The sequence below is a fragment of the Dasypus novemcinctus genome, chromosome 5 (assembly GCF_030445035.2).
Source record: "Dasypus novemcinctus isolate mDasNov1 chromosome 5, mDasNov1.1.hap2, whole genome shotgun sequence".
In the NCBI taxonomy this organism is placed as follows: Eukaryota; Metazoa; Chordata; class Mammalia; order Cingulata; family Dasypodidae; genus Dasypus; species Dasypus novemcinctus.
The window spans coordinates 120,555,902-120,582,100 of NC_080677.1; the positions used below are offsets into that span (position 1 = coordinate 120,555,902).

Sequence of the window (26,199 nt, forward strand, 5' to 3'; positions counted from 1 at the left end):
ATTGTGGACGTCTATTTGGGGCTTCCTAAGAAGTTAGATACAGATGTACCATGTGACCCAGCCATAACACTATTAGGTATATACCCAAAAGAACTCAGAGCAGTGACACAAACAGACATCTGCACACCAATGTTCAGAGCAGCATTATTCACAATTGCCAGAAGATGGAAACAATCCAAGTGTCCATCAACTGATGAATAGTTTTATAAACTGTGGTATACAGTCACAATGGAATATTATTCAGCTGTAAGAGGAAATGAAATCATGAAGCATACGACAACATGGATGAACCTGAGGACATTATGTTTAGAGTGAAGCAAGCCAGGCACAACTATTGTATGATTTCGCTATTATGAACTAAATATAATGAGCAAACCCATGGAGTTAATAGCTAGAATATAAGTCACCAGAGAATAGAACATGTTAGAGAATGGAAAGATAAGGTTTAATCTGTGCAGAACTGGTAAAAAAAAAAAAAAAAAAAAAAAGTTGTTTGGAAATGAGAATGGTGAAAACACAAAATGGGATTTACAATTAGTAGCACTAACACATGGATATGATAGTGGTTCAAAGAGAATAGGAAACTTCTTGTGAAAAATGAATATGGTAAACAGTGCCTACATAAGAATGTTTCCTCAAACAGAAAAAAATGTACATTAATGTTACAAAAGAGTAATACCAGGGTGATACTTGGTCAAAAATATAACCAAAACAAACTATGGATAATAATGTATAGTAATTTATTAATAATCTTCCATCAATGGTAAGAAGAAAAAAAGGAAGCAAGCTAAACGAAAGAAAGTAGATAAAAAGTACTACATATTGTTTTACTTGATCTGTGCAAAAGGTAAATACAAATAAATTACAGAGAGGGAACTACATTAGCAGTTACGTATGGCAGGGGAAGGACAGAGAAATTAAGAGGTGACTATAAGAGGTAGGATTTTGAGGAAATTGTTTATATTTGGTTTTTTTTTTCGAGTAATGAAAATGCTCTAATATTGATTGAAATGATGCACAACTCTGATTATATCAAATACCACTGATTGTACACTTTAATCTGTATGATTTAATTAATAAAAAATAGTAATAAAGTGGGTTGGAGGAAAATGCACCAAAGGTAAGAGATGAACTATAGTTAGTAGCAATATTTTAATGATGCTCATTCATAATTTGTAACAAATGTTTCACTAAAATGCAAGGTGTTGGTGGTGAGGTGATACATGGGAGCCCTGCATGACATTATGGATGTTTTGTAAGTTCACAATTTTTACTATACACTTACGTTCATATAAGAATGACATACTTCAGTAACATTTTTTAAAATGAAAAAAACAAAAAACAAAAAACTGTTTTCATGTGTTCATAGCGGGTTTATTTGTAAGTCAAAAACGAAATCAGCCCAAATATCCTTCAACAGATGAATGGTTAGGGAAATGGACTTGGCCCAGTGGTTAGGGCGTCTGCCTACCACATGGGAGGTCCGCGGTTCAAACCCCGCGCCTCCTTGACCCGTGTGCAGCTGGCCCTTGAGCAGTGTTGATGCGCGCAAGGAGTGCCCTGCCACGCAGGAGTGTCCCCGGGTAGGGGAGCCCCACACACAAGGAGTGTGCCCCGTAAGGAGAGTCGCCCAGCGTGCAAGTGCAGCCTGCCCAAGAATGGCGCCGCGGAGAGCCTACACAAGATGACGCAACAAAAAGAAACAGATTCCCCTGCCAGCTGACAACAGAAGCGGACAAAGAAGAACACGCAGCCAATAGACACAGAACAGACAACTGGGGCGGAGGGGAAGGGGAGAGAAATCTTAAAAAAAAAAAAAGGTTAATGGTTAAACAAGCTGGTATGTTCAGGCCCTGGAACACTACTCAGAAGCAAAAAGTAACAAACTATTGATATTTGCAATGGCTTGGATGAATCTACAGGGAATTATGCTAATTGAAGGGGAAAAAAAAAACCCAAACCCGTAAGTTTACATATTGTACGATTCCATTTAAAAAACATTTTCGAAATGACACATTTTATAAAGGAGAAACTAATGGTTCCCAGGGGCTGGGAGTGGGGGAGAGTGATTATGGTTATAAAAGGGCATCACCAAGGATCCCTGTGATGAGGGACTGTGTTTTATCTGCGGTGAATACACAAATCTACACATAAAACTGTATTGAACTAGACACAGACATAAATGAGTACAAATAAAATGAGAAATCTGAATAAGACTGGTGGATTGTATCGAATGGACATCAATATCCTGGTTGTGACATTGTTCTACAATTTTGCAAAATGTTTCCAATTCAGAGAAACTGGGTAAAGTGTACAAGGGTTCTCAATGTATTATTTCTTACAACTGCATGTGAATCTACAATTAACTCCATAAAATTTAATCAATTAAGAGGCATGAAGCTCTGATAAATGTGACAACAGATGAACTCTGAAAACATCATGCTGAGTGAAATAAGCCAGATGCAAAAGGGCAGATAGTGATTTCACTTATATGAAATAAGTAGAATATGCAAATTCATAGAGAAAGATAGTAATTTACAGGTTATCAGAGGCAATAGGAGGTAAACAGGGAGTGAATGCTTAATTAGTGCAGAGTTTCTTTTAGGGGTGATGGCAAAGTTTTGGTAATGGATAGAGGTGATGGTAGCACATTGTGAATGTAATTAATACCACTGAATTGGATACTTCAAAGTGGTTAAAATGGGAAATTTTATGTTGTATATGTTATCACAAAAAAAAAAAAAAATGTAGGGAGACTAAACAGCCTCATGGTACCCCTCTGAAGAATCTTACAACTCCCAAAACTGTACTGTCAAAGTGCCTGCAGCAACCAAGCGGGTTATTAATCTAGTAAACTGATTTTATAACTAGCCTTAAAAAAGCAAGAATTGAACAGCATAGAAAATCAAAGTGTGGCATAACTATGTGCCAGGTACTGTTCTAAAAGCTGGGATTTCAAAAAGGTACAAACAGATGAAAACTTTCATGTGTATCTATCAGGGCAATTTTAAGAACTTATTTCTTATTGCTAAAGTGTTTGTTGTTTTAATTGCCCGAGAACTCTGGAATAATTTGGCTTTTTTTTTTTTTTTAAAGATTTATTTATTTCTCTCCCCTCCCCCCCCACCCCGGTTGTCTGTTCTGTGTCTATTTGCTGGGTGTTCTTTGTCCGCTTCTGTTGTTGTCAGCAGCACGGGAATCTGTTTCTTTTTGTTGTGTCATCTTGTGTCAGCTCTCCGTGTGTGCGGCGCCATTCCTGGGCAGGCTGCACTTTATTTCGTGCTGGGTGGCTCTCCTTATGGGGCGCACTCCTTGTGGGTGGGGCTCACCTACATAGGTGAGACCCCTGCGTGGCACGGCACTCCTTGCGTGCATCAACACTGCACATGGGCCAGCTGCACACGGGTCAAGGAGGCCCAGGGTTTGAACCATGGACCTCCCATGTGGCAGACGGATGCTCTAACCACTGGCCAAGCCACCACCCTGGAATAATTTGAAAACTACCATCCTATAGTACATTTGTCCCCAAAGTGCTGTCAATAACAGGGGCTATATTCCAAGAATGAAAATGATGTCTCAATTGATATTATAGAGCTTCCAGAAGATATAAAGTTAACTGGATTCAAAGCAGTTTTGATATTCTATATTGAGAGCATTCCTAAGGGTCTTGAAAGGAATGAAAATTACTGGGCATTGATTTCTCTCTAGAAGCATAGTCTTGACATGAGAAGAAACAAGAATTTTTTAAGCCCAAGAGAGAACACAGAAAGCAAAATAATCTCAGAGGATAGAGGGGAGAAACAAATAATTGCTTAGCATTAGGGTGGAGACTGTATTGAGTTTTTTCTGATTACCATGCTTATTGAGTTTGATAGCAAATTAGGCTGGTAGCCAAAAGAAACTGAGTAATAGGTCCATTCCTCCACCAAATATTTAAGGAAGGAATAGATCAAATGAGGCTATATTTTTTATTCATATACTAATTTTATCTATAACACTAGGACTATGACAACCCTGCTTAACCTTAAATGGAGGGAGGGGAGAGAGAGAGAGAAGCTCCCCAACAGGCTTACCAATTTTGAATTAAGAAGTTCTATAACTATTCCTGATTCCAATTTCACAGAACCACCAATGCGGGTGAAAAGACAGAATGTGTAAGAAACCTAAAACAGTTTAACTTCTACGTGAGACAAAATCATAGTAAAAGCTATTAACAAAGGTTTATTTTAATGACAATCTGAGACAGGAATATAGGAAGCATAGGAACATACTGAATTTCATGAAACAAGAGAATGGTGGTACAAAATGTTCACTAAATACAAATACTCAGCTAAATTCATACCAAAGTATCAAATAAAAACAATTTGCTTCTGCAGATAGGACAAAACTTTATGGCTGGAGAAAAAGAAAAAAGGAAAAAGTTACCACTGGCCCCATACTATGACATGGTAAACATCAGGTCTCAGAAAATGCCAAGAAATACAGTCTACTCCCTCCTTCTCCACCACTCATAGAACTTTACATAGTACAGGTTTCCAGCTGCTACAGCTGGATCAGCTTTCTAGTCACCCTAATCAGGAAAGCAAGGAATAGGAAAGCAAGGAATAGGAAAACAATAAAAGTCAAAGACTTCTCTGGCCTATTATCCTAGTATAATATTTCTGGCCTATTATTCTAATACAGTCAAATCAAATCTACTCTCAAGTTTACTACATTAAAGGATTCAAGTACCCAGTCCTAAAGTTCCTTTCGCATCAGTTTACAGATGATTGATTGCTCTCATAGGCAGCATGACTATGTGATAGACAGCAGATAATTTTCTAAATAAGGGGAGGGGGTGTGAATGTGTAAAGGAGGGGGTTCATTAAATCAGGAGAGAGAAAATACACAGAAAGGAACATTAGAAATACCCAAAGACAATCAGCTATCTTATAGTTTTGCCTAAAGGGCATGTTTTGTTCACCTTAAAATATATCTAGGCAAGTATTAACGGCAATAGCCAGAACTACAGAAACACATACCTTAGTGGGACTACCACTTTTCAGAGGTATCATGCAATCCAACCTGGTTTGGCATGGTTCATAAAAAAGTCTTCTATTACAGAGGACCTCATTACAAAGGAGATTCCATTCCAGGATATTCATATTCCCTAGTATTATTATAATTACATAGTTTAACCAAGATTAGATAATAGATCTTCAAAATAGAAAAACAATAAAATTGTAATTGTAATGAAATTGTAAGCAGCACCCTTCTAAAGAAACATAGCATATGAGAGAAGTTAATACCACACTTTGGTAATCTTATACCATATGGTCATAGAAAGAAACATCAGGGAAATATAAATGATCAGAAGTTAATGTTTAATGCCAAAAGTATAAGCACATTCATTTGATAAATTTAATAAACTCTTGTCATTTACCGGAACAGTTCATTTTGAGCATATACAAAGTTGTTTACAAATACAGAACATTAAATTTGTGCATTCTCTAATAATTTTTAAAGCTAAAATTTACATTATATGTTCAGGATGTTTGTTATAGTAAAAGATTAGACATAACCTAAAATCCAAAAAAAAAAGGTTAAATAATTGGTAGTTTACTAAATAATATAGCAAAACTTTTAACATATCAAGTTAGAAAAGATTATAAAACTGACTACATATAGTACATTACACAGACATTAAAGGAGATGGATATACATCAAAATGTTTATAGTGGTTAGACCAGAGTAGCAAGATCAGAGATTTTTCTATTTTTTGTATTTTTATAAACTTTTGTAATGAATGTGCTTTTGCCTCTGTCAGAAAAAAAAATAAGTACAGCTGAAATTCCTCTGAGAGGCTTAGAAGAAAAACCTTTATTTTAATATCAGATAACTTTATAGAAAAATGTGCCATTACAGACAAAAAATTTTCATTTCTTTCCATGTACTTCGCATTTATAAGATATCCCTTTAAGGGGACATAAGGAAGACAGTTTAACCAAAAGACCATAATACATTTCCGTTTCCAATGATTTAACAAAGTCAACTTCAAATTTAAAATTGTTTCTTGGAAAAACTTATTCTACCATCCATAATATTGATACATATATCCAAAAGAGGTCAATTTTTAAAAACCAGTCACACCTCACCAATACATTATAATCAGCACATAAGAAAATACAGAGGAAAAACAACTACTAGACATCAAAACCTGGGTGAAGGTAGCAGTGAGAAACATCTCTTTAAACTACTTAAAATTAAAATATCCTTACAGTTTCAGGAAATAAGAATACACTTTCCAATTACTGGCAATTTAAACAAATTCATCCAGCCCAGAGGTTCTCAACTATTGGTGTACACAAGAGTTGCCGAGGAACTGTGTGAAGTACAGAAACTCATGACCCTAGTCATCATCTACTGAATGATAATAGTACCCAGGAATCTGTGAACTCCAAACTGGCCCTTTCAACTAGGATAACAGAGTAGAAATTTTACTTAGCAAAAAGTCTTCTCTATATCTTTGGGAACTGTTCTAATAACTCTGAAACAAAGTTCTCAACGTAAACATTGTTATAAGAGAATTACAATTTCATAATCCATACCCATTAATTTATCCATCCTGCCATTCCTTAATACTTAACAGTCTTCAAACAAAGCTACAATTCAACAAAAACATACATGCTCTGCAGAGTAAAGTAAAGCCTAGAGGCACCTGTACTTGGTAAAACAAAGGCATATCCGATTCATGGAAAAAATAGACAGCAGATGTGACCCTAGTATTTATTCATTAAAAACAATGTATCCTAAAAATAAACTTTAATGTCAACGGAACAAAGCTGTTTATAAATAAGAAGGAATGTGGAGGTGTGGGGAAGACAAGAGGAAGCTTCAGCAAATTAAGTACCAAAAGCCAGGAAACAAGGCAGAATGAATGGTAACTGGGGACATGGAAATCAGAACACACTAGAAAAATAGAAGAGCACAAGTGCCCTATCCTTAGAATCCAAGAAGTTGAAAAAAATGAACAGAATATTAGAAGAAACTTACCTGAGCAGGAATGGAACCTGGAAAGTATGTGGAAAGTGATGTTATTGTGTAAAGAAGGGAGAAAAAGATATGAGAAATTAAGATTAGATCAAATGACGGCACAAAACACATTTTGGACATAGATGGAGGGGGTATAAGAGAAACCGATTCTGAGTAAGCAGACATACCAACCAGATGAATTTCCAGAGTAAAGAAGAAGCAGGAAAATGAGAATGGTGTAGGTAGAAGAAAGAATGAGAGGTTATGACAAATGGGAAACAAGACATAAGTAGTAGGAAGGAAATGGAGCTTAGAGCAAAGTCAAGAGACTAAGTCCCTTAACCTAAACAATAATTCTAAAACAGATATTAGACCATATGTTATCTTAGTATTTGTAAAGTATAATAGCGTATTATGTTATGTAATATTTGTAAAGTGTCTTAAGTATTTGCATTTAAAAAGTATATTAAAGTGTATTGTTTTACATAATAAAATACCAGATACTAAATGTAATACATTTTACATAATAAAAATGAAACGTAAATAAAATAATTTGAGAAGATAAGAGACTGGATAATGCAAAAACAGGCTAAGAAAAAGCAAGGCCTAAAGAGAAAAAGTGAAAGAAAATAACTGGGACCAAAAAAAAAAGAGCAGAGTAGAAGAAATAAATCAAAACTACACAAAATGGTAAGTATAAGAGGTGTGAAAGCACAATGAGAGAGTAGCCAAGAAGTGCCAGTAGTGCAAGGGTGAAAAAAATTCACAAGTGTGGAAACCTGATGGAATTTTGACAGCTTCGTGGATTCAGAAATTAAGCTTCAAAGTGTCCAGAAGGATTTAACAATGTTATGGAGCCATGACATTTAAGTAGAGGGCCTCAAAAAAAACTATAGCAAGAGAAGCGCAACAGTGATCTTAAGCAGAGGCTGAGGTTAAAAGCAGGTCCCAACAACTGGAAAATGAGCTGGGCAGCAGATGGTAATGGGACAGGGGGCGGCCAGTCAGCGACAGAGCACCGACAAACAGTAGAGACGGGTGGCTTCAGGCTAGAAAAAAGACTGCGGAAATGGTGGTACTTCGAATTGAAAAAGTACGGGCTAATTCAAAACCATCCGCTGAGAAAATAGGTGAATATAAATAACCAAACAAGTGGAAGGGAGGACAGCGGCCTGAAAAAAGAAAAGGGACCGTCAGAGAGTAGAGCAGGAACTATGCGTCCATCACCCCCATTACCTTGTAATAATTACAACAGTAAATCAGACTGGGGTCTCGGTTCCAACTACCAGCCTAATCCTCCACCTCGATGCCACCACCTCCTTCCTGCTCACCCTCACCCCCGAGGCTTAAAAAAACAAAACACAAAGAAAAAAAGCACAACAAAAACATCTAATAGATGCAGGGCTGGATACCTCTACCAGTCGTGACCTTCTCGGACCAATCCCGAGTTTCGCCCCCTATTGATAGCCTCCTGCTCAACCACCGCTGGCCGAATCCCCAAATCTGGGGTGGGGACCAGGGGAAATCCCCCTTGGCCATTGTGTGTTTACGTAGCGAAGAACTGCAAGACCGAGAGAGGGACATGGGAGAGATGCCCATCTCCCTCCACGCAAAGCCGAAAGGAGAAGGTGGCTGAGGGGCACCAGAGCCCCCACCGCCACCTCTTTCCCCCAAATAAACACAAGCCAGCCAAGCTGGGAGACAAGAAAGGTGGCTGTGTGGCGCCAGCACTCACCTCCTCGGGAATGGCAGGTTCCGCAGCCGAAGAGGCCGTGGCGCCAGCGCCAGCTTCGGAATCCATATCCCCGTTGAACAGAGACTGGCCCTGCTCCGCGCCGCCGCCGCCGCCGCTCAGCGCCGCCATCTTATAACCGAGAGCTGGAGCGGGAGATACCGCCGCTGGGCGGGGAGGAGGAGGGCGGGGGGAGGCGGGGGCGGAGGCGCGGGGGGCGGGGGGAGGGACAGTCCTGGTGGCGCCGTGAACAGGAGCGCGCCTAGGCCACCTCAGGTACCGGCCCGCGGCCCGGGCGAAACCTTGCCTGAGGGGATTGGGGGAAGGACACCGGGGGAGGGGGGGAGGGGTGGAGACGACTAGAAGTCGCCGCGGCAACGGCGTCACCCGCGTGTCACGGTCATGACGTCACCCCCGTAGTGCGTGACGTGATCGTAGGAGCGCCCTCGCGCCGTGGTCAGGGCTCGAAGGTTTCTCTCCCTCCTACCCACGCTCACGACTGCACGTTTCTTCAGGGCCTTGGTTTCCATGGCTCCAATTCTCATTTCTTTGATTCTGAGCCTGTTCAGTAATATGGGGTTTATTAGAAGAGGAGGGCAGGTGTATGAGAAGTTGAAATCCCAGGAAGACGGGAAAGCCCAAAATAACGTGAAATATTTACAGTACAATGAAGGTCTCCGTATTATTAAAAAACACCGAGATTTTAAACCCAAGATTGAAGCATGTAAGTAGGATTTTTTTTTTTTTTTTTAAAGTATACTTCGGAACAGTTAAATAGTCAGTATAGTGCTTATATCCTTTTCAGGAAAGGATTTGGCCTGCTGAGATGGTCTAACTGGAAGTCTGAAAGCTTTTTTGAGAAATAAAATATTTTCCTTTAGTTTTCGTTTTCGTTAATTCTCAGTATTTTCTGTGTGCTAAGGCCTCTCTAAAGGACATAACAGCTAGACACCTGAAGCATCAGAACTTTTTTAAAGAAAATCATAATATTTTATATACTTTTGTGCCTTTTATAAACATAGGAAGTCATTTTCTGTGCAAAGTATTTTTTAAAACAATTGGAGGGAAGAGGTAAAAATCACCTTGAGGAGCCTAATTATAAAATGAAATTAAATCAAATATACTATTAATATATTTATTAAGAAGGAAAGGGAGATAATCAGGAAGAACAACTTTTAAAGGAAGAGATAAACAGGAGTGAGACACAGAATTTATTGTGGGCTGCTGCATTCAGCTCACAATAGGTTGGCTGGAAGAGAAGGTAACAGAAATAAAGGTAAAGACACAAGAGGGGAGACAAACCTGGGATCGGGGACTCACCGCTTTTGGAACTGAGAGCTTCAACCCTAGTTTTCCCATTGCATTTATTGGGAAACTCCTAAGCAGCTGTTTGCTATCTGAACTGCAACATCATTTACAATAACAGGGAACAACTGCAACATTTAACAGGTGTAACATTTGCAATAACAAACAGGTAAGCCAGTTTCCCACAACATTTCCCCCTTTTTGTTTTTACAAAGTCTACACAAATGATGTTTTGATTAATAAAGCTTTAACAACAAACAATAAGACTTCCAACTAGCAGAATAGACTTTCATTTTTCATGGGCTTAAAATTTCCAACCGTCAAGGCAATATAAGCCAGTACTCGGATATTAATGCTGGCCACATCTAAATTACAGGCTAAATTAATGCAAACTCTTACCTAGCCAAACAGCGTTTAATAATTTGATAGAGCAGCAAGGACCTTACAGCTTGTCCCAATTGTTTGCCTATTCGATGCCCTTAAAATACCATTGTCTCTGATGTTTAGTAGGGTCACTGCCACAGGTTTCTTCTATGCAGCCAGATTCATTGCCATCAGGTCAGGGCAGAAAGCCTTGAGGAAGAACTTCAAAAGTCCTTTGTTGACCTCTTCAGTTTTTGCACTTTTTATATTCATTCAGGCTTGTTTTACTTTTACAAAACACATTATCTCACTGAATGCTACCACAAAACCTTTACAACTTGCTATATGCATACTAGTTCTGTCCCGCATATCTCCATATTAACCATTTTATTTTAGGACAAAATACACCTTAAATTTCAGTTAGCATTCCCACAAAACATTTACCTTTTTCAATATTCACTTAATTTTTTACATTTTTCCTCTTATCCTATGAAGCAATTTAAGCAAGAATTCTATTAATCAGGAAACTTAGATAAGTGCATATTTAGTTTTTTGGCCAATTGAATAGAGTTCTTTTAGATCACATTATATCACTATCCAGCAAAATATCACAAAAGCCATTATCACACACACTGAAAAATTACAATACACACTGTGACATTGAACAAACACCATTCTGAGCACCTGCCCTCCTTGGGGCATCTGCCCTTCTCTTTTTCTTTCTGGGTTCCTGCCCTTCTCACACACACACACACACACACACACACTAACATTGCACAAACACCCTTTTGGGCCTCTTGGGACTCTGGGCTCCAGCCCTCTTGGGGCACCAGCCCTTTTTTCACACACACTAACATTGAACAACCATACAAACACAAAAGCAGTTTTAAATTTACTAATCTAGAATTTCTTCATTGCTTCAACATTTCTTTTCCAGTTCTCCTCTCAAATTTCTTTCTTACTCTCTTTCTGTCCCCAAGTCATACTTGCTTTATGATGCCATTTTTGAACAAGTTGTGTAGTTAAGATACTTTGATATCTTTGGAATGAGACCCAACCGGGCAGTTTTCAGCATCTGTCTCTCCATCTGCATGACCAGAGGTCCTGGGTCCCACAGGAACTTCTGTCGCCTCTTGGCATTCATGGTATGGTTTTATCCCATGAGCTGGTACCTACACAGGACATTCTTTCATTTCTCAAAACAGCTCTGGAAGTTCTTTTCATAGTGTCCCCGTGCAGGAATGCTCCTGAGCTGCAGCATGCATGCTGGGCGGCCCTGCGGCCTCCCCGCACCCATTGGTCTGGAAAGATTGTCCCTATAGTCCCGCAGCCACTGCCACTGGCCGGGAAGATGTAGATCCCGCTCTTGGTCTCCTGGGGAAATACAAGAAACCCTTGAGAACTTAGAAGGTTTTCAAAACCACTCAGGGCTCTGAGCTTTTACACCAACTTTAGTTTCGCTAGAGGCAATCCTTTTTCTTTTTGTGTCCCTGGTCTGGCACCAGTTACTGCGAGCCTTCTTTCCTTCATACCTTCTTTCCTTCCTGTCCCACGTTGGGTACCACTTGCTGCATTCAGCTCACAATAGGTTGGCTCGAAGGGAAGGTAACACAGATATAAAGGTAAAGACACAAGAGGGGAGACAAACCTGGGATCGGGGACTCACCGCTTCTGGAACTGAGAGCTTCAACCCTAGTTTTCCCATTGCATTTATTGGGGAAACTCCTAAGCAGCTGTTTGCTATCTGAACTGCAACATCATTTACAATAACAGGGAACAACTGCAACATCTAACAACTGCAACACTTAACAGGTGTAACATTTGCAGTAACAAACAGGTAAGCCAATTTCCCACACCTGTGGGCCCCCAATGGTGTGCAGTTAATCACCAAAATAACCTAAACATGTAATTGAAAGTGAAGTCATGAAAGTTTGCCTGGGCTCTGCCTTTTTGTACTTCCCATGGGGTGGAAGGGAGTCACCAGTGATCTCATGATTATATTTAAGATGATTAAAGAAATGTAAAGCTGGCTAACTTACTTCCAAAGCAGGATGGCTGTATATTGGTGTGCTTGTGGGTCACCACCATGAGCCCAGAAAGTGACCTTTACTCCCAGGGTAACGTGTTGCATGTGATGCTGATAATCCTGCCTACCAATAATCCTCTACAAAGAGAAATACAGCCCATCAAATGAGCATAGTATGTTTCATCAGCTTCACTGCACCTTCTCTTTCAATTAGGAAAGTCTCCTTGAGGAACAAAATTTAAATGAAAGATGGCTTGGCAGATGTAGACTAAATGGAGTGATCGTAAGGGATAATGTCATCAAGCTATACTAGTCTGGAGTGCCCTTCTTTACTATAAGGACATTCCAAGCAGATTAAAATATCCCCATCAACCAGTCTTGGCATCCTTCCCCTTTATTTCATCAGAAATACATTAGCAAGGTGCTGTTTTTTTAAATCTCACTCTTGCACTTCATTATTTTCTATTCATTTCCTGTATTAGTCAGCCAAAGGGGTGCTGATGCAAAGTACCGGAACTCTATTGGCTTTTATAAAGGGTATTTTTGGGGGTAGAAGCTTATAGCTACCAGGCCCTTAAGTGTCCAACTCAAGGTGCCATAAGAGGTACTTTCTCAACCAAATTCTGTTGCCACATGTTGATGCAAGATGGTGTATGATGCCTGCTAAGGATCAGCCTTCCTCCTTCCTCTTAAGGCTATGTATTCCTAGCTTCTTCCAATCTCAGCAGTAGCTGGCACAAGGCTTGTCTCTCTCCCGGGAGATTGTTTCTTTCTGGGCTCAGCCGCTCTGTTCTCTTAACAAGGTCAGCTGTAGACTCTCAGACTCATCTCTCTGCCGTGTCAATGGAGCCGTCTCTAGTCTTCTGTGTTCTTCTCCTGTGTGTCTCCTTCCTTTTGAGAGTCTGTTTTATCAGCCCAAGGCAGCTGGGACTCAATGCTGAGTCGCACTCTAATGATGTGGTTGAATCAAAGCCCTAATCTTAATTTAATCAGACGGCTCAGCTGAATCTAACACAGTCAAAGGGTATCATGCCCGGAAGAGCAGACCAGTTTATAAACATAATCTATATTTCTTTTTGGAATTCATGAATAGTATCAAACTGCCACAGTCCCTAAAAATATTTTATCATTGTAACAGTTCTTTGTAACATGTTAAAAATTTTTTATTGGTTCCATTTAAAATTTTTGCCTTATTTATCAGCAACAATACATAGATCATATTTCACATGGTTGTTTCTCCAGAGGATGGCTGATCTCAACCACTTAATATTGATGCTTGTTAGCTTCCCTTTCATTCACTCAACATGTTCTGACCTTATCTTCAAATTCTGTATATATCTGAGTCCCTGAGACTAGTCTAAAAACCCACAGTATCCAGATAGGAAACGATTGATAGAACACAAACTTTGGAATTGAAAGATCAGGATTTTAGTATCACCATGCATCTTGTCTGCATAATCTTAAAGTAGTTAAAACAAATCTCCTTTGATTTTGTTTTTTAAATCTATAAAATGAGGGTGATAAAATGCTCGTCCTACCTACCTAACTATATCATTGTGAGGATCAAACATAGTTTTTCCATTTGCAAAGTATAAAATGCTATAGATAGTTATCATCTCTTTCTCCATGTCCTCTGTTCAGTACTCAACCTTATTAAAGATCCAAAAATTATTTCCTCGATTAATGACTGCAACCTTATACCTCCTTCTAGACTGCTCATTTGCTGTTTTGCATGTGTGTGTGTTTTGTGGGTTTTCTTGTTGTTTTTGTCTCTGACTCCCCTTCTCAAATCCGAAATATCAAGGTCTCTCACAACTCAATTCACAGCATCCTTCTCTTCTATAGTCTATCCCTTAAAGATCTAATGCACTTTGAGGACTTCATTCAGCCGTCATTTATTGACCATTTACAAAGGCGCAGACCTTGTAGCAGGCCCTCCCAGATATAGAAAGGAGTAGAACACCATGGTCCTTCCCTCAAAGGTCACTTTTACTTTGTAAAGTGGTGGGGTATAATGAACCTGTCAGTCATGTTCTAGTAAAATTACCCTGTCCTCAACCTCCTACCCAGGGAAGCAGCTTGAGGCTGAGACCCCCACCCCTTTAGAGGTAGATCAAGACTGGGTGACTGGCCCTCATGTAGCTTATTCATGGCTTGGTCTGCATCTGTCAGACCTTTGCTCTAGAGGGGTTATGATGACCAGACAAACCAACTCCATCTAGAGTTTGAAATGGTGCCTATATAGAGGGTCAGTTTGTTGGTATTAAGAGGAGAACCAAGCAGACATACAGAGAGAAGCAGAAATACCATGAGGGCAAAACCATGCAGGCCCCAAGAGAGGAGCAAACAAAGAAGCTGCTACACAGAGCTTTCTAGATTTCCAACAGCTTTCCAATTCCACTTCCATTTCACATGTAAAAAAGCTAGGGGAACCTAACTCAGGGGTACAAATATGAAGTAATAATTAAAATTTAAAGTGATTTCTGATACGTGTTTCTACATGGATGAACCTTGAAGATAACATGCTGAGTGTAGTAAGTTATACACAATGGGACAGATATTGTATGAATCCATCTATATGAAATTAGCAAGAATATTCAAGTTCCAGGGGAGCAGATGTAGCTCAAGTGATTGAGTGCCTGCTTCCCATGTACAAGGAAGGTCCTGGGTTTAATCCCTGGTACTCCTAAACAAAATAAAAATTTAAAAAAATATATGCAAATTCAAAGAAGCAGAAAGGAGACTACAGCTTACCAGGAATTGGGGGGCAGAGATGAGGGTTAATACATAATGGGTGCCAGATTTCTGTTTGGGAAAGTTCTGGTAATGAATGGTGGTGAGGGTAACAAAACATTGTGAATGTGATTAACGTAACTGAATTGTATGCTTGGGAGTGGTTGGTGTGGGAAATTTCATAACTGTATACGTATTTCCACAATTTAAAAAAAGAGAGAGAGACTAAAGAGACAATAATAACTGAATGTAATACATGATCCTGGACTGGATCTAAAAATGAAGGAGAAAATGCCCCAAAGGACATTTCATATTGGGACATATGAAAAAAATTCAAACAGAGCCTTAAACTTTATATCAATATTAAATTTGAACTTGTTAACTATGCCTAAGGTAGTTGCATAAGTGAATATCCTTGTTCTTAGGGAAAGTTTATAAGTGTATTATGTTCAAGAAGCATGATGTACTCAATCTACTCTCAAATGTTTAGAAAGTAGATAGATACGTAGATAGACACATAGACACATAGATAATTACATAGACAGATACATAGATATATGGATAGAGAAATGATAGAGGAAATGCGGCAAACTGTTAAAAGTTTGTCGCTCTGGATGTCTGGGTGTGGGGGGTGTTGGATTTCTCTGTGTGGGTTTTGTGTTATATTTTGCAAATGACCTGTACATTTGAAATTATCTAACAATAAAAAGTTTATAAAATTAAAAACAAATTAATATCACAAAAATTCAGTATGGTAACTGCTTTAGTAAAAACTTATACAAAATATTACAGGAGCGTGGAGGCTTATGCAATTAACTCTAAGAAGGGTTTTGCAGATTTGAAACTTGCCTGATATTTAAGCCCAATCTTGAAGGATGGCTAGAAATTCACCTTGTAGAGGGAAGGGAAAGGGTGTTTCACACTGAGGTTGCAAAAGTTGAAATTTAATGTCAAGCAGTTGGATTTATAAAGTAAATATATAGTTGTGTGATGATTTCAAAGCCTCAAAAATACTGGGAAAAGACAGAAGCAAGCATCCTGAGAGAACCCAAAGATGCATTCTCTTTTCAGTTATGTTTCAGATAAAGAGGCAAGAGTTTCAATGCTTTAAGCCCAGAAAGAGCTAAACTAGCCTCAATGTCTCTAATGTCCAGGGGACAAGGAGTTTGTAGATGTGTACTTTAGGGTAGGGACTTTGTCGTTCATTCATTCATTCACTCATTCTCCAAACACTTTCTATTCCCCTACTATGTTTTCAGACACAATACCTTGGCTACTACGCAGTAGTGGATTAGAAAGATATGGTCCCTGGCCTCATGAAGTTTACAGTCTTATTCATCTTTCTGTCTCCACCGCCCACCCAAGTGCCTGACACAGAATAAGAACCAATAGTTTTAGTGGTTGAACTAACATTAAGAAGGTTTATGCCAAAGAGAGTTGTATAGGTTAAAAGGAAAGAACAATTGATAATAGATTGAAGCTATGTGAAGAAATAAAGATCTCCAGTGAGAGTATTGACATGGGTAAATATAAATGCCTGTACTATTGTGTTTTTGGTTTGCAACTCCATGTTTTACTTCCTACAGGGTCTAAAAGGCAAATGCATAAAATGTAAAGATAAATCAGTGGTTTGTGACTCCTAATGTGTAAATACATGATTTGTAACAAGAACTACATAAAAGTGGGGGGCAAAGGAGTATAGGAACATAGTTTCTATATACTATTGAAGTTAAGATGGTATCAAAGCAAATGATATTGTTACAGATTTAGGACGTTAAATTTAAGCCCATGGTCACCACAAAGACAATATCAGAGATTATACAAATTAAATGAGACAAAAATTAGAGGGTGGGGGGTAGTGGGAATGGGAAGTTAATGCATGATGGGTGTAGGGTTTCTTTATGGGAAGTTGAGAATGTTTTAGTAATGGAAGGTAGTAAGGGCACTGCAATATTGTGAATATGATTATCCTATTGAATGGTATGCTTGGGACATGCTGGGATGGGAGTGTTTATATTGTACATATGTTCCTACAATTAAAAAAAGAAAGAGTAAAATAAGAATGACAATTCAATGTAATATATAATTCTGGATGGGATCTAGCAAGGGATGAGAAAAGGCTCAAAGGGACAAAATTATGACATATGAAAAAAGGTAATATAGACTTTAAGCTTTATCAATGTTAAATTGCTTGAACTTGATAACCGTACTTAAGGTGGTTTCTTAAATGAATATTCTTGTTCTTAGGAAATGAACATGACAGTATTAAGTGTTTAAGAAGCATGATGGATACAACTTATACTCAAATGTTTAGAAAATGGATGGATCAGTGGAGGGGGGGAGAGGCGAGATGATAGGTAGGTAGGTAGATAGATAGAGATAATAGAATGATACAGCAAATGTGGCAAAAAGTTAAAATTGGTGAGTGGTAGATTTGGGTATTGGAGGATAGGGGAATATTGGAGTTCTCTGTATAGGGTTTGTATTATTTTTGTAACAGTTCTGTAGGTTTGAAATTATTTCAAAATAGAAGAAAAAATTTTTTAAAAAGAGAAGGTTTAACGGGCTGTGAACAAATAAAGATTTTATACTGCTTAAAAAATGCAGAATATCTGGTAGCATTCAAAAGTTCAGAGTGAGTTAATGTTAATAATACTTAGGCTTATAATTTCAGTGTATTCAAAATGTATCATTTGATTTTTTCACCATCACATTATGAGGTAGAAATTATTATCTCCACCCTATATATAGGAACCTAAAACCAGAAACTAAATATGACTGGCTCCAGGGCTTACGTTCTATTGTCTATAGTAGAATAATAATAAATCTACTTTAGTCCATTGTTCATTCCCCAATCTTGAGGATTTTGGGGTAATGATGCCCACTCCACTTCTAATTGAAAGGGGGCTTAGATCCCATGGGGCAGATGGATGGAGCTATCTTGCTTGTGTTTGCACACACTCTTTGTTCCTTGGGATAGGCATTGTCCATCATCATCTCCTTGTTTGTTGTCTTAGGTGAGTCTAATGAACTAGATAGAGTGTAGGTGTTGCAGCTCTAATGAAATTCCTATGTTTATTCATCCTTTAGAGAGGAAAGTTAACAAATTCATATTTAATGACAAATCTTATTTTATTTAAAATAATCAAATTTGGAAGTGTCCACATGAAGGAATAGCCTGAAAAATTCATCATACCAGTAAGTACCACCTGTTAAGGCCACTATAATTATTATGATTTATGAATGAATGATATAATACTTATTGAGCACCACTATCAGGCACTGTGCTAGATACTGAAAATATACCAGTGAATAAAGAGATACTCCCTCTTTGGCTAAAGACAAAAAATGGCATACAAAGCATTAATAAGTAATTTCAGAAATAACTATCAAATTACAGTCATCATAAATTCTGTGAAGGAAAAGAGGGAGAACTAACTTAGTCTGAAGGGTCAAGAATTGCTTCTAGGAGGCAATGTGCTGAAGGGGAGACCTGAAGGATGACACCTCCACAACTCATCAGTGGGGAGATTCTAATGTGGTCATGTTCTGATTACTATTGCAGCATAATAAAGCACCCCAACACGTAGGAACATAAAACAACCACTTTTTTGATGCTCACAGATTCAGTGGGTTAGGAATTCAGGCAAGGCACAGCAAAGATGGCTTATCTCTGCCTCATGATGTCTTGGATCTCAGCTAGGAAGACTCAGTGGCTGGGATTGTCTCAGTGGCTGGGGGCTGGACACATCAGAGGCATATTTACTCACAAGTCACGTGGTTGGTGCTGGGGTGGTCTGCCAGAATACCTAAACGTGCTCCCTCCACTTGACCTGAGCTTGCTCATAGCACGGCAGCCTCAGGGTAGTTAGACTTCTTACGTGGTGTCTCAGGTCTCCAAATGCTGGTATTCCCTAAAGCAAGGTGAAAACTGTATTGCATTTTGTGTCCTAATATTAAGAGTTGCACAATTATCACTTCTGTTGCATTTTATTGGATACAGATGAGTCACTAAGTCCAGCCCAAATTGAAGGAGAGGAGATATAGATTCCGTCTCTTCATGGGAGACATGTCAACTAATTTACAGACATGTTTTAAAATGACCACAGTTCAAGTTCAGAGAAATGAACTGGCTACTTCATAGTATTCTGGCTGCCACCCTCGCCTTCTACAGAGGGGATTGTACACACAAATTCTCTTCCATTTATTATTGGGAATCAACAAGGAGTATCTCAATATGCTAATGAATGAGCCCTTATCTTCTCTTTTCAGCTTATGAGGCCTCCACCACATGTAAAATTAAATGGAGTTTCCTTGCCTCAGTCCTCTCCTAGGCACTTATTCTCAGACACCAATGCTGCCACAGGCAGCGTAGATATGCTGAAACCCCATAAATGAAACAGCAAAACTGTTTTTCTAGACCCTGGAATGAGCCAAGCCAGTCTGTGTTCTAAGCAAAAACAGGGAAAATACCCACCTCCTTTTGTGCTGCTGTTTGTCATATGGGCACCAAGGCAGTATTACCTTGCATTCTAAAGTCTTACAGACATTTAATTGGTTGCAACTCTTTTAGGGTTTGCTCACGTAAATTCCACCTTTCCCCTAACGCATCCATGCATTCTCAGGAAGCTGGAAGACAAATCTGGGTTTGACGCACTACCTCAAAACCATTGCTTCCACTGATGACAGAGACACTGAGTCTTGCTGATGTATCTGACCCTCCCTTCCCTGGAGATACTTGTTTCCAACTGGTTTTTCTGTTTTGCACTCTGCATTCTAGATAGTCCCACCAGTCTGCCAGACATGTCCTGTCAGGTCTGGTCACTAATGTGGCTAACTACTGGAAAACAAATAAGTGGCCTTTAGAAAGCTTCTACAGTTCTAGTCAGGTTCAGTGACATATAGTTGATCATAATTTAATGTTTTATTTATGAATGAAATTATCATCATGAATAACAGATCTTGAGTTATTTAATAGAGAGCTGCCATTGGGAGCTATTTAAGTGTGAATAGAAAATAGAATCATAGAGTTGATTAAGAAAATCTTCTGCTGATTGACACCCGAAATCTCCTCTGTGGAATCCAGACTCTTGTTCAAACATTTTAATAATGGAACCTCACTAATACATTCAACTGTAACTATTTTTTTTCTGAAGTCGAATTGAAATCCTCCTCTTCCTGACAACTACATTCTGGTTTGAGCAAAGAACACAGGCCATGCCTGCTTCTTGTTCTGTGTAACTGCTTTGAAATATTCAAAGGGGTTCCATTTCCTTTGGTTGTCTCCTTGAAGCATTATCTCTTTTCTCCATGTATATATTTTTTTGTTGTTAAATTTTTATTTTAAAGAAGCTTTAGATTACGTAAAGATTACATCAAAAATATAGGGGGTTCCCATATAACCCATTCCCTCCCCCTCCCCCATTAAAAAGATCTTTCATTAGTGTGGTACATTTGCTAAAATTGATGAACACATATTGAAGCATTACTACTAACCATGGTCTATAGTTTACATTACAGTTTACACTTTGTACCGTACAATTGAGCAGGACAATTCCAATGTCCCCAAATTATCCCATGTTACATCTACTCATTGCTCTCCCTCCCCCAGAATCTCCAGTGGCCACTGCCTTTATATCAATGATACAAGTTCTTCCATTGATAGAATAATCTTAAGTCTACTTAAGTCCATAGTTGCATTCACCCCTCATGTCTGTTCACTCTCACTCTTGAGGATTTGGGGATGGTAATGCCCACTCTGCCTCTATTGAGAGGGGGACCAGAGTCCATGGGGCATATGGATGGAACTGTCTTGTTTGCAGTTGCAGATACTCACTTTCTTGGGATGGACGATGTCCATGATCACCCTTTTGTTAGTTGTCCTGGGTGAGTCCAGGGAACTTGAGAGTAGTTTCGGCAACTCTTGCTGAGATTCAGGGCTCAACCAGCATATGAACCAACCAAAGATTTAAGTCTCTGGGACATATATTTAATGAGTATCGTGCTAGTTATAGGTTCAAATAAAAGGGACAGAAGAGTCATGTGTAGGGAAATTGTGAGTCTAACTCTGTTACACTGGGGAGCATTTATTCCAAAGTAAGGTCCACTGACAGGGTATTGAATTCCTGAGATTGTCTGCCCTGCCTATAGTGTCCAGATGTCTCTAGAGCCCTCTGGAGCTCCACTGTTTGAGGCACTGTTTACTGTGGTAGTCAATGAGATCTTGCTGAAATATGCATAAGCAAAACTTCTGGAATGACCTTCTGACTCACTTTGAGTTTTAGCCATAAAAACTCATTTATATTTAATATTTCCCCCATTTGGTCAAAGCCTTTTTCCAAATGTATTGCTACTTAGCACTTGGTAATAAACCCTCAGTGCCGTGGAGGCTCATCGCCTGAAGTTGTATCCCGTGCTGGGGGGTGGGGGAAGAAGGTAGTGCATTTATATGCTCAGTATGGCTTAGAGAGAAGCCACGTTTGAGTAACAAGGAGGCTTTCAGGAGGTAACTCTTAGGCAATATATAATACTAGGCTAAGTTTCAATATCTCTAGAAAAGGTTCATAAGTACAACCATTAATATCAAGGCACCAGGGTAACAATCTGCCCTCCTTCAGTAGGCACTGCCCAAATACTTGGGGGATTCTTGCTGCTCTATTAGAGAATGTATCAGGACTTCCAGGATGGGAATTCAATATTCTTTGGTTATTGTATGGGTCTCCACCCACTGAGACAATGCTCCATGACCACTTGAACATATTCATATGCCATAGAAGCATGCCCCAGGTGCACCCCACCCCAGACATCCCCACATCACCAACACCCCACACCAGTGATTCCCCCCTGCTACAGTTGTAATCATTCTGCAATCCAAAACTTCCCCCAAAACAAAGCTAAGGGAAGCAGATGTGGCTCAAGTGATTGGGCTTCCATCTACCATATGGGAGGACCCAGGTTTGATCCCTGGGGCCTCCTGGTAAAGGCGTGCCAGGCCCATTCAGTGAGTGACACAGCAAGATGATGATGCAACAAAAAGAGAGACTCAGGGGAGAGTCAAGGAGAGATGTGACAGAAACCAGGAACTGAGGCGGTGCAAATGACAGGGTACCTCTCTCCCACATCAGAGATCCCCAGGATCGAATCATGGTGAAGCCTAGAGGAGAAAAATGACAAGACAAAAAGAAGCAGACACAGAAGATCACACAGTGACTGGACACAGACAGCAAAAGCAGTGGGAGGGGTGAGAAAAATAATAAATAATAAAGAGGAAAAAAGCTAAAGAAATGAATAAAAATGAAATGAAATGATAGTAATAACAAATAAATAAAAAAGGTAAAAATTAAAAAGTACAATAATATTTTTCAATGTGTTTTTCATCACTGTAAGATCTGTTATCTTTTATGTACAGTGACAGTTTCTTCCGTATGTTCCCCCAGTATCTTATTTTTTTTCACTTTATCTTCAAAGAAGCTTTAGATTACAGAAAAGTCATGTAAAAAATGTAGGGGATTCCCATATACCCAATCCCCTCACTTTCTTCCCCCTCCCCTATACATAACATTTTACATGTGTATGGTACATTTGTTACAATTGATGTACAATTATTGAAGCATTGTTACTAATCATGGTCAATGGTTTACATTATGGTTTACATTTTGCACCATATGCTTTTATAGGTTTGACAAAATTTAAAATGGCCTATATCTGTCATTGCAAAATAATGCAGAACCATTCCAATGTCCTATGTTCCATCTTTTCTATTCTTCCCTTCCCCTCCCCTCAGAACCTGTGGTAACCACTGAGTTTCAATTTTTGAAGAATAAGGTTCATTGTTACATGCAATAATATTGAGAGCTTGACATATTGGTCTGTTTTCTTTTATTCAGCACTGCCTACGTTCTCAAGAGATTCTTGCTACTCTAATTGAGAACACAGCAGCACTCTCCAGGATGGGAGTTTAATATTTCCTTGTTTATTTTGTGGGTCTCCATCTACTTACTGAGTGTGTACTCTTTTCACTGTTCCTCTTAAAATTTGGTCCCATGAATTAAACACTTTTCCAGATTTGATTGGACCAACGGAAGATAGAATCTCTAATTGCAATAACCTAGGGAACCTGGTCTCTGTCAATGCAACCAAAGAGCAGGTAAGCCACCCCACCCCAATATTGGTGCATATGAAGATTCTGATCAGCAAAAAAAATCCCTGTTCTTTTTTTCTTTTTTAAAGAAAATGCGGGGAAGTGGACATGGCTCAAGCAATTGAGCTCCTGCCTACCATACGGGAGTTCCCAGGTTTGGTTCCTGATGCCTTCTAGAGAAGATGAGCAAGACAACAAGCTGAAGCGATGGACTGGTATGGCGAGCTGATGCAACAAGGTGACACAACAAAAGACACAAGAAGGAGAAACTTAATGAGAGATACAACAAAGCAGGGAGTGGGGGTGGCTCAAGCAATTAGGCACCTCCCTCCCACACAGGAGGTCCCAGGTTTGGTTCCCAGTGCCTCCTAAAAGAAAGACAAGCACACAATGAACAGACACAGCAAATGCAAACAACAGCAATGGGGGGAGGCAGGAGAAATAAATAAATAAAATAATTCTAAATAAAAATGCTATTATACCAAGCTAGACTTGCAATCTTTTCTGCACTGTTGTCATCTTCCCTATTGAACTCACCTTTTCCAGAGACTTTTAAAGTCTTACCCATGACAGAAGACCTTGCTTCTAGATTAATGAAATATATTAGATTTTATATTTCTAACATTTACCAAAGGATATCTGGTTTACACTACCCTTGGTTGTGTTAATAAAATACAGAGTTCTTTGAAATGTTGTTTGTTAATTTGGTCTCTTTGTGCTAATTTTTAAAAAATTTGATTTTATTGCAAGATGCAATAGCGAATATACCGTGTGCTACTTTTGGACCAAAAAACAAGGAGAAACAAAACAAACAAAAATATATAATATTTTACATAATTAAAATGGTTACTGATAAGGGATGGATATGAACAGGGTGGAAGGGGTAGGATGGGAGTGAGGCTTCTCTGGGTATGTATTTTAATATAGTTTTATTTTATGAACCATGTAACTGTTCTACATATTCCAAACAAAATTAATAGGATGAAAAAAGTACAATCTAAATTTAAATATAAATGAAACAAATGAGCTTAATTTTATACCAAATTGATAACAAATTGTACTAGAAAATGATTAAACCAAGTTGATTTTGAATGTTATATTCTGACTGTAGACTATGGTGGCTCTGCATTGTGTCAAAGGAGCTACGCTGGCACTGTTTCCCAGAATTCCCTTCCATCACATAAGACCTATCACCCATCCCTTTAATATAAATCTTGGGTGGTTCCAGAGCAAAAACGCTTCACCAAAGATGTAAGAAATGCATTTGTGAGGGGAACCCAGTATATGACGAGCTCTGTGGCTCTCCTCTATAAACCAGAAATGACTATATGAACTAAAACCATTTCAATGGGACACTTGTTTACCTTGATGGTAAAAGAGGCCAGTTTCTCCTGTAGGAGAATCTGTGATGACACTCTGAGGTGGTGAGAGTCTGGTGTGCTTTGTAATCTCTCCTCATGGGTTCCAGCTCAACTTCACAGATTTCAGTTTATCCATGCTACTTCCACTTCACTTCTCTTTTCCCTTCTTGATTTCCTGCCCTGAGGATTTTAGGTTCCAGTACTAAACACAGAAACTCCAGTTTCATATAGACTATTTAACCAGCTCCACAACTGCATAAGGGCAAATCCTTACAATAAATTCCTTATTACTTATATTTCTTAGTGCTTTTGCTTCTGATTGAGTACTCACTGGAATACATTCTTTTAAAAAAGAACTACTGGAGAGTGGCTGCGGCTCAAGCAACTGAGCACCTGCCTCCCACATGGGAGGTCCGGGTTCAGTTCCCTGTGCCGCCTGAGAAAACAAAAACAAACAAGCAAAGCAAATGAAAAAATCAACTCAGGGAAGTTGATGTGGCTCTGTGGTTGAGTATTGGCTTCCTACATATGAGGTCCTGGGTTTAAGCCCTGGCCCTAGTACCTCAACAAAACAAAACAAGAAAACTACAAATAAATCTTTAGCTTTATTTACAAGGTTTCTTTTTAGTCATGTTGATTTTGTAATTTCTGAAATGATTTTGTGTTTCTTGTGGGATAGAATGACTAATTATGTACATCAGTGTTGTTTGGAATTGTGGTTCCTACTGTGGGAGATGGCAAAAACAAGTATGGAACAGGAGAAGTTCAAGAACTCTGTTGTGTTGGATTTGAATTGGAGGTAGTAGTATGCTTGCAGGATACACACAAACATACACACGCACACATATTTAACTCTGCCCACAAAAATGGGCACTTAAGAGTAGAAATGAACATATCTGGTGCCTAGACCTTGATTTCAAAATACTGTTTCCCACTAAAAGTACCCAGGGCTCCTTGGAGAAATGGCTGCTTCCAGGTCTGGGGCAGGAAATGGACAAATTGAGCTTTCACAGGATGATCCTTGGTATATGTGGTAGGTTGAATTATATACCTACTTAATACATTCTTTGGGTGTGAACCCACTGTAAATGGAATCTTTTGAAGATATGTTTTTTAGTTAAACTGTGGCCCAACTGAATGAGGTTAGACCTTAATCCTATTACTGGAAGTTTTATGAAGAAAACACAATGGGAAGGAGCCAGAAGCCAGAAGTCAAAGGAACTCAACAGAGAAAGGAGAGGACAGGAAAGCCAAGGAACCTAAAGATTGCCAGCCAGTCATAATGCTACTGACCTAGGAGAAAGTTCTAACTTCTGAAACCATGAGATAATAAATTCTGGTTATTTAAGCTTTGTGTGGTATTTGTCATAAAAACCAGGAAAATAAGACAGTATACTATAGCACAAGGGCTACTTGGTCATATCAATTAAGGTGCCCACTAAGAGATTCTCACTGGCAAAATTTGGGACAATTTGAAGGTAAAAAAGGAATAATGACAGTAATGCATTACAACATTAATTTTAAAAAA

At 38.9% G+C, this 26,199-nt stretch overlaps 1 protein-coding gene across 1 annotated transcript in view; it reads right to left on the bottom strand.

Moving 5' to 3' along the window:
* BRAF (B-Raf proto-oncogene, serine/threonine kinase) overlaps nt 1–9,299 on the bottom strand; it is a 169,387-nt gene extending 160,088 nt beyond the window's left edge. Inside the window, exon 1 of the mRNA XM_012522922.4 lies at nt 8,747–9,299. Coding sequence (XP_012378376.2) covers nt 8,747–8,875 — 129 coding nt within the window. The 5' untranslated portion in view covers nt 8,876–9,299. The remainder of the gene's footprint in view (nt 1–8,746) is intronic.
* Between the last annotated feature and the right edge of the window lie 16,900 nt (nt 9,300–26,199).